General features: G+C 54.3%; 1 protein-coding gene across 1 annotated transcript in view; it reads right to left on the bottom strand.

Annotated features, from left to right (window-relative positions):
- Positions 1 to 273: 273 nt before the first annotated feature.
- Positions 274 to 9,468, bottom strand: part of LOC102019879 (microcephalin-like) — a gene marked incomplete in the record, with an annotated part of 14,309 nt that continues 5,114 nt past the window's right edge. The window contains 1 exon segment of the mRNA XM_013510200.1: positions 274 to 581. Within this exon segment, the coding sequence (XP_013365654.1) occupies positions 464 to 581 (118 nt within the window).

Genomic DNA, 9,468 nt, shown 5'->3' with positions numbered 1-9,468 from the left:
GTGGGGGCCACAGCTGAGAAGACGCTGCACGTGAACAGACCCACTCGGGGGTCGCAGTGGCAGCTGCCTCCTGCTGGGAGGTGACGATACCCCCTTGATGCCATGGGGTTCTGCCCCTGGCCCAGCTCCCGGAGCACAGGCCTTGCTCCCTTACTGGCCAGGCTCTGCACACCCAGGCCCAGTCCTTCGCCCCGGCACACGACGTGCTGCTGGGGACTTGCCTGTGAGCCAGGAAGCTCAGGGCTTCTTCGACTATTCTCAGTGATAACACAATCCACAGGAATTTCCTCTTTATTTGGGAGTACAGTGCGATAATGACGAATGACAAGGGGCTGTGAGGCTTTGACTGCGGCCAGTATGAAGATGCACACAGCCGCATCTAGGGCGAGGGCTGGTCGGGCTGGCCAGTCCCTGCGTGCGTGCGCCGTGCGCAGAGAGCTGAGCCCGCAGCTCCGGCTCGGGGCTAGCTGGGGTCCCGTGCCGCCTCCTCTCCAGTCTGCAAGGGCCTCGAGCCCGGCGTGGCGCTCCTTTGCAGCAGGTAGCTTTCAAAGTCGCAGACCCTGTGCTGCGTGATGGAATCTGGGGACACAGAAAGGCAGGTTGGCCCTGTAACAGCTGCGCAGCCCAGGCCCGAGTGACAACCCGTTCGCCTCCGCCCGGAACTGCACCTCAGTGCTGCTGCCTTGCTGGGAGGCCACGGGCCTTAGCACACTCACAGCTGCTTGTGATAAAATAAAATGTCCAGTGCCCCAGCCACACCGCCACGGTTCCGGGGCTTGCCAGCCCACGTCCTGTCGGGCACAGAGCCTTCTGCCGCCGGGCAGGTGGGGTTCCCATCCATGACAGAAGAGACCCGAGTCCCAACCTCAGCCACCACAAGAGCTCCTTGGTACAGGGGAGCCCACAGACAAATACTTAAGTGGTTGTAACTTATTACGAGACCCAGGCTGCGCTGTCCGCGCGGCCGGTTAGATATTTTATGTGGACTACAGAGTCAGGCACATTTCCTGAATTTGGTGTGTCGTGGTCTAGTTAAAGCGGTTGGGCTGACGAGCTCTGAAGTCCTGTCATTTGCGACTCAATTTTCTTATGCAAATTGTGAGTTACACCCGGCCCCAGCTGCGTGGTCACTGCATGCGGCACTGCAGCAACCTGAGCCCGCTCCGCGGCGACGCTCCCTGCGGAGATCCGCGCGTGCCGGTGAATGGAGGACTGAGCTCATCGCCACCTGAGCGCTGTACTCGGTCAGTGAGCTGATCGCACTGCTGCCCAATTAAACAACTGTAACTACACACCGCGACACTTGAGGGGCCTAATGAGGTCACGCTGATGAACAAAATAAAAATGAGTTTATTCTAGGAATACAGAAAAAAGTGGCAGGAAAAATGGCTCATTTTAGTTGTGGCTTAAGAAATGATCTCAGAATAGAACTGTTTCTTTTCAACAGAAACCCACTTCCACTCGGGTCTGAGCTGGTCAGGGACGCTCAGATTTTAGAAAGCAACTCTAACACATGTACAGAACGTGTAAGTACATAACATATATGAACACAATTACCTCAGAGATAGTAATATTATAGATAATAGCACTGTAACAGTATTGTGAGTACCAGCACACTGCTGCAGTCTCCCCACCATAATGAGGTAGGTATTCTGATTTATGTTTTAATATTACTCCTTTACTTGTGATACGTGCTCTATGCTTTCTTTCAGTTTGTCATTTGCCGTCTTGTGCAAACTTTTGTTGGGAAGAAGTTTTTCTCTTTTCTGTGTACTGAAATTATATGCATATTTTGTTTTATTGGACTTAGGTTTTGTGTCAGAGGTAGAAACCCGTTTCCTATACCCAGCTTATAAAGCAATTCAGCCATAATTTCCTCCAGGTTGTAGAACTCTGTAGGTTTAATTTTTAAACTTAGATTTCTGACTGGGTGCCATTTTTGAGAGTAAGAAAAAAAATGCAGAAAAAATAACCTTCTTTTCTACTAAGTCTGAAAAGTCAGGGTAATCCACAAATTTCAAACTTTAAAAAGAGAAAACGGATGCATTTATTCTAGAATTTATATGCAAGAGGAAACACCCAGGAAGGCAGTTCTGAAAAGGAAGAGTAACGAGAGAGGACCGGACAGTCCGACACCCAGGCAGCCACTGTGCAGGACGGCACGAATAGCACGGAGACAGCAGTGAGCCTGGACGTGATCCACACGGACACACAGAGGGGCGGGGGGACGGCCACACACAAGCCCGCACGTGGGGGTTCACGGTGACTCACAGGGCCACTATAAATCACAGGGAAGTACACAACACGGTCCTCTCGTCACATCACGTGCTGAATAAACTGCACTAGGTCAGTGCTGGAAGCATTCATAAGCGACACAGGACACACATGAGACAACTTTAAAACCCGGGGATGAGAGAGGCCTTCCTCAGCAAAAGCATTAAACTTACACACTGCAGAGGAAGGAAGTAGCTGATTTTATAACAAATAGCAAAAATGAAAACTTCAGTAATAGTGAAGACAGCACAAACAAAATTAAAGACAAGCACCAGAGATTTTTACAACACTGCTAATGTGATTAGTGTGCATATCACATCAGTACTGCCGTGGAGCAACGTGAAAATGATCACTGAAAAGTAGGCAAGGGATAAAAGTAGGAAATGCAGGAAATGTAAGTGCCCTGTCTAAGATTTTCACACTCCTTGGTAACTTAGTACTCAGGGAGTGGCAGGTAAAATAACGAGAGCTATTTGTTTTAATTCATGGGATCAACCACTGAACATATGGGCAATGTCCGGCACTGGCGAAGCTTTGGGGGAAGAAATGCACACGCAGGTATTAACAGTGCGAACTGGTGCAGCTGTACGCGTCACAATGTAAAGTACACGTCCTGTGAGCAGCGATTCCACTCCTGGGAATCTGTTTCGCAGAAATACACTCTTACCTGGGATTCGGGGAGAGCAGTGAACCTTTTAGAGACTGAGCGCCCAAACTGCAATTAAACCTGAATATGAGGTTTAGTTTAGAAAAAACAACTCACAGATTAGTATCTTTTGTCTCCTTAAAAGGAAAAACAACATGTGATGCCACAGGTTTGCCACCACTGGGCTAGAGCATCTACGGATCAGGTAATCTCTAATGACTAACTTGCGTGTCTCAGAACATACACACACACACACACACACACACACACACACACACGGAGTTTCAAACAGCAGAAGATGAAATAACCCATGTGGTCCACAGAAAGGCGCACATAAACTTATCCCAGAATGTCCAAGGGTTAAAGGGAAGGCAAAAGCTGCAGATGGGTTAAGCTGGAAGGATTGCTAGGTGAGTTAGATGAAAACTCACCACAGTATGTAACCCTCTGTTTACATAAAAACAAACCCACAAGCTTGTGCTGCTATATATTTATTTCCATGGAAATCTTTGTTTTCAACCTGGAAGGTCCACTTTCATATTACTTTCAGGAAGCTTAGACTGGAGGCCCCTGTGGCCTTCTCTGTCGTTGGGGTTCTTTGACCACTGAAAGAAGGATCGCCCTCCACGAATGCCCACAGCCAGCCATGCCTCCACCCATCTGTCCGTCACTGCACTGTAGAAAAGGTGGGCCAGAGGAGTGATGGGTTTTAAGTCTGGAAAAGAGCAGACACTCCGAGGTCCCGTGCCACAGTCTGCACCTTGCCCACACCGTGGTGCGCTGTGACCAGTGAGGAGGGACCGCCGCGGGAGCACCACGAGGTGCCGTGTTGGGACAGTGCGGTGGCAGCATCCGTGGTGGGGTGACCGCTGGCAGCTGGAGAGCCGTGTCTCGGGCGCCCGCCTCTCCAAGCTCCCCATGTGAACACACAGGAAGACGGTTTCTCTCCACATCCGTCTGCAACGTCACTACACAAGAATGATCCTCAAACGCCCAATCAGTGTGACTGTGGGACAGAAGCGAGAGCAACGCCAGTTCTCACCAGTGGAAAGACAGGCTGAGAAAAACTCCACGAAATGCGAATCAGGGGACAGAAAACTTTCCTTCTTTAAAACAACTGCACTGAACAAGTCTCGGCACACATTTGCGCACAGCTGAAGTTTACTAACCACACTTCTGGGCGGCCTCTCGTTAGGGTATGGGACCGACAGGCTGCCAGCATGGACTTTTTACAGCACGATGGGCAAGTCCCTTTCTTCCACTAAAATTCCCACTGCCAACAGCCCAGGGTGGCTGATGAGATGGTGCAGAGTTTAAGACCATGCGGGGGAAAAAAAAAAAAAAAAAGACCATGCGGGAAGTTGGGGGTGGGGGGGGGGGCTTTGTCTATGTTCCTCAAAACAAGCGCTGAGTTTCAGGGCTGGGAGAGCACCAGCCCCTCGTGGCTGTGTCCATCCTCGCCTCTGCTTCACTGTGGAACAAAGGCCACTCAGCCTCCGGGGATGCCTAGGCAGGGGCTTCCTACCCAAGCCCTCCCAGCAGAGCCAGCAGGTCAGCTGAGCGGGTCCCCCTCTTTCCCGCGGGGGTGCTGGCACACCGGCCCCGCCACCCTTCTGAGGCTCAGACTCGGGCCCCGGCATCGCCTTCCGTTCTTTCCTCCCACCTCCGACCTATCAGCCTCTGCAACTGGCTCTGAGATTTATGCCCAGTCTGAAACTTCACAGTGCTCCATCCCTACTCACCCAGTCGCGCTGGCATCGCTGATCCCCCAACCAACCAAACCCAGCGCTGTTCTCTGCTTCTGCTTAGAAACCCACATCACAACCCAGCGCCCCACACAAGCCCTTCCTGACTTCACCGCACAAGCCCACGCCTCTCGCCTTTGCCCCCAAGGCCATGGCGTCTGACGGTCCAGCTGGATGCTGCCTGCCGCTCCGGCCTCGGCTCTGGCCCTCTGTCCACTCCTTTGCTCCGGCCGCCCTGGGCTGACCCCTGCTCCTGCCCTGGGCCTCTGCCAGCACCATAGATCAGCAGAGTCCAGCTTCTCATCCTCACTTAGGTTTCAGCACAAATGCAGCTGTTATGGGGGAGCCCCAGGGTCACTCCCGATGCACCCCATTCATCACCATGAGAACGGACAGCTGGGGAGTGAGGTGGAATCCCGAGCTTTCCGGTCATTGAATGTGGCCCTGGCTGAGAAAGGAGACTTCCTCGGCTTCCTGCTGGCTCTGTCGATTCCTACAGGGGACCTTGGGGTGCACTGTGAGCTGTCGTCAGCTAGGGCGCCGGAGCGCAGGATGCAGGCAGGGTGGCTCACAGCAGACCCCAGCGTGTGGGCGCGGGCGCCTTCCCTGGGTCTTCAGCCAGCCCTTCCTTGTGCACGCACACCCTGCTGCCTCCTCCCTTCGTCTGAAGAAGCCACCTGGTTAGACGGGGGCCCTCAGACCACATCCACCTTGGGCACCGCTCCGGGTCTTCTCTCCACATCCGGTCGCGGGGTTTCAGCCTGTGGACCTCAGGTGGACACTTCAGCCCAGAGCGTGAGCTCCACAACAGCCTCTACAGAGTTCTACATACAATGTCTGCGGTGCAGCTACACACCAAGGAACCGAAGTCCAATACATGCCCGAGCCGCACGAGCGGGTGCTCCCCGCGCATCTCCAGAGATCTGCGACCCAGGGGCTTCCTGTCTGTAAACTTAACCAAAGGCCCTAAGCTTAGAGCGTTTCAAAGGCAGCCGTCTCAGGCCAGCAGCTGACCACAGACGCGACTCAAAGCTGAGCCTCGACGCTCACTTTCCGAGGCTACTCTTCACACGGCTGGCACTAAAGCGCTGCTTCAGCCCACGGGCACTAGATACTAACATCACAAGGCCCACAGCTTCAGCTCCCATTCATTTCCATCTCGGTGGATTTCATCTGTTTGGAGGACCACTGAGGGAAAAGGAATTTCAGATGCTGCAGTGACCGTCTGAGAGACGCAGTCTGCCGGCCCTGCTTCCGGGTGCGGGTGCGCAGTGAGGACAGGGCCGGCCGAGCGCGAGGCGTGGAGGGGGGCGCGGGCTGCGCTGCGTGCTGTCAGCACGTTCTCCGGAGGACACGGTTAGGGCACTCACGCTGCGCGCACAGCGTGTCAAGGCTCGGCCTTTTGCTTTTTGGCAGCACCGCTGAGAACATTCCCGATGTTCCCACAATAGCTCAGATGTGTGTCTTATCTCTTGAATGCAGCCCAGACAATAAAGAGGCTGGAACCCGTCTCACAAGGAAGGCCAAAGTGGGGGTGACAGCGGGAACAGAAATGACGAAATGGCCGCAGCACCGCGTCACAGACCTGTAGCTGTGCAGGGCTTCCCTGCCAACGAACTCACACCAACCCCGCCAGGCTCCTTCAGACCCGGGGTGGTTTCCCCTTCCACGAGATGGGAATTATGTTTCACGGACTGTTGGGGGAAATCCAGTATCGAGAAAGACCTGCAAATACCGCAGCGTCACTGCCACCAGGTAAAGGTGAGGTTTTCGCCCCTAGTGTCGGGAACTGCGTTCCAGTTTTCCTGTTTATTTCGTTAGTATGCGAGCATCGTCCAGTCCCCAGGTCAGCTTCGGGCTGGATGATTCACTGAGGTTCTTGGCTGAGGACAGCGCTGTTTCAGGGAAAGCAGGCTCCAGAGAGAGCACAGGGAACACACTCACGACCGCGCAGCCTGCAGCTTCCGGGACGTCCTCGGAGGGCAGTGAGGAGGGGCTTCAGTGTCCGGTGGGCAGCCCGTGGGTGACTTCCTGCAGCGTTCCTGTCCAGGGCCAGCCACACAGTGGGGCTGCCAGACACTCCTGAGCAGAATGATCACCGAAGCACTGCGACCGTCCTAGCTGTCGGAGGTTGCTTTGAGGTGTGGGCAGTGCGGCGACAGAGGGTGTACCCCAGGGGACCATGCCGGGACACCGGCACCTGGGGAAAGATGACTTCGCTGCCTGTCCCTCCAGCAGCAAAGGCACAGAACCCTAAACAACAGGAATAAATATAAAGCTACTTTAAAGAAAACCTAGAGTTTTTATTTTATTATAGTAATTTGGAAACCTACAAGGAGATATAACAAATTACTTTGAAGATGGTTAAGTATTTTACCCACACAGGGCCCCTTCTCCTCTGAGAAAAACCTGTTGCCTTACTTCCTGTTATCTTTTATTTTGCTCTTTATTTTCATTCTGGTTACTCATAGACAGGAAGCCAGGTGATACTTAACTGCGTGTGTCTCACTGATTTCACTTAGCATTACGGTCTCGAGGTGGGCCCATTTTCCTACCAACCACTCAGATCTGCCTTTGTCAGGGCAGAGCAGCACCCATGTGCGCAAAGCACATTTTCTTGGCTCATTTGCCAGTGGACACAGGGCCACCTCCAACACCCAGGTACTACGCACTGTGCCGCTAAAGCATGGGCGCGACGCACCTCTGCAGTGTGACACTTGACTCTTTCGGGAAGACACCCAGGGGTACTGGCTGGGTCAATCGGAATCTCTAGCCTTAGCTTCTGTGGGCACTCTCCATACTGACTTCCACAGCAGGCGGGGGTGGGGGGAGGGAGCGGGATGAGAAAAGGAATTAAGATGTGTACCCACTTCCCACAAGGAACGCAGCAGCACATACTACACACGTGTGATAAATTAAAGTAATTAAAAAATAACTCCTAGAGCCCTGTCCAATTTTGAGGACTGCCTTTCATAACTTATCACAATATAAGCTGTTTGATGTATTCCCAATATATCAAACTGATATATTCCTAACTGTAATCTCACCGTGTTTTGAGGATAAAATCCCCCTAGAGAAGTGTTTATTATAGCTGAAGATAACAGGAAGGAAGTCCCCCAAAGACCCTCGGCTCCGTAGTGTCAGGAGTGAGGATGCCACACACGCACAACCACTGTGCCTCGGTGGTGCTCAGGGCCACTTGCAGCACTCTCCTGGGAGGGAAGAGGGAGGCCGAAGCTGGGCTGAGTTGGGAAGCCAGGGCCCACCCCGGAGTCTGCAGGCCAGGCAGGAGCGCACGTGCGTAGCAACAACGCCCCGTCCTGCATGCTCAGCTTCTCGGGTCAGGAGGAGAAATACTGGCTGCTTAGCGTGTGGACAAGGCTTGGTCCAGCCCGCAGGGCCCTGAGCATTCAGGAGTGCCCGAGAGCCAGGGCCCATCCTACACACAATGCCCGGATGCCATCAAGGGCACTTGCAGGTGCTGTAATTAGTGACAAATTAGAAACAGGACGTCAATTAGGGGAGAGGAAAGAAACAGGAGCTGGGGCCACAAGCCCAGTCCTGAAACACAAAGAATTCTGCAGGGCCTTGTGCAGCGTAATCCTCAGGCTGAGCAGGTAGATAGTCACCAGCACCCCAACCTCCCCCTCCCCCCCGCAGGTCCCGGGGGACAGCAGCTGGCAAAACACCAGAGGACTAAGCAGGCGGCTGCATTGGGCAGGTCAGGGTGACCCTGGCCAGGACCACAGGTGCTGAGGCCAGGGCCACCATCCACCGGACCCGGGCCCAGAAAGCCCAGGCCCATTGGCCCCAGCACGGCGATTCCCGGGCTCACTGCTGCCCTCAGCCACGCACCCAACTCCGCCAGGGTCAGGACAGTTGTAAGGCATGATTCTGTCTGCAGGTGTGTCATTCTGACCATTCACTTTCTGAAAACAAAACAGGGGCCTTGGTTTCAGAACTTACGCTGTTGAAGGTTACCTGCCTGGCATTTAGAAAAGCGTGAACAGGTTCTTGGCTTTTGGACTGGGCTAACTCAGAGATTATGTTTTGAAGTTAGTTTTCAGGCAAAAGAAATCACTCTGTGCCAGATAGAAAAAATTACTTTGACTGTCATATTCTAAAAATGCAGCTGGGGGACCACTGAGCTTGAAAAGCGAGTCAGAAACGTCCTGTATGACTGTAACTCTGACAGCGGGACGTGTGCTCCTCCGCTCAAGGGCGAGGTCCAGCGAGGGCTGAGCAAAGCCAGGAGGCTGGGGTGCAGGGAAACGGAGCGCTGCAGGGGAGGCTGAGTAAGAAACAGGGGGCGCAGGAGTAGGATGAGGGGGAAGAGGGAGGGAGGGAGAGAGATCTGAAGGCCCGGGTCCCAGGTGAGGATTTTGACCAAAGGATGAAACTGGAGTATTTCATGTTCAGGGCTGAACTCTGTCCCTCCGAAACTCACGCGCTGAGTCTCAGCCCCCAGGCCGTCAGAGCGCGGCTGCGTTTGGAGACGCGCCCTTGGAAGGGTGGGTCAGGTAAAATGTGGTTACCTCTGGAGTCTAGGTCGGGGACACGGGGACAGCGCGCATGCGCACGGACGGAGCCCAGGAGCGGCCGGGAAGGTGCCGCGCTCCAGGGCAGGGGCTGGGCGGGCAGCCTGGCACCTTGACCTCACCGCCCCGCCCCGGGGCGATACAGCGCCGCCTGCTGTCCTGCTGCGCGCCGGGCTCTGGGCTACCCGCCCGCTTGGACTAACGCCGTCCGACAGGCTGCCCTCGTCCCGTCCCGCGAGCGCCTGGGCGGCGGGTGGCGCAGCGC

Source organism: Chinchilla lanigera, unplaced genomic scaffold (genome assembly GCF_000276665.1).
Source record: "Chinchilla lanigera isolate Chin_1 unplaced genomic scaffold, ChiLan1.0 scaffold00460, whole genome shotgun sequence".
NCBI classification, from domain to species: Eukaryota; Metazoa; Chordata; class Mammalia; order Rodentia; family Chinchillidae; genus Chinchilla; species Chinchilla lanigera.
The sequence above is the reverse complement of the archived record's forward strand: the minus strand, read 5'-3'. Positions and strand labels throughout refer to the sequence as shown.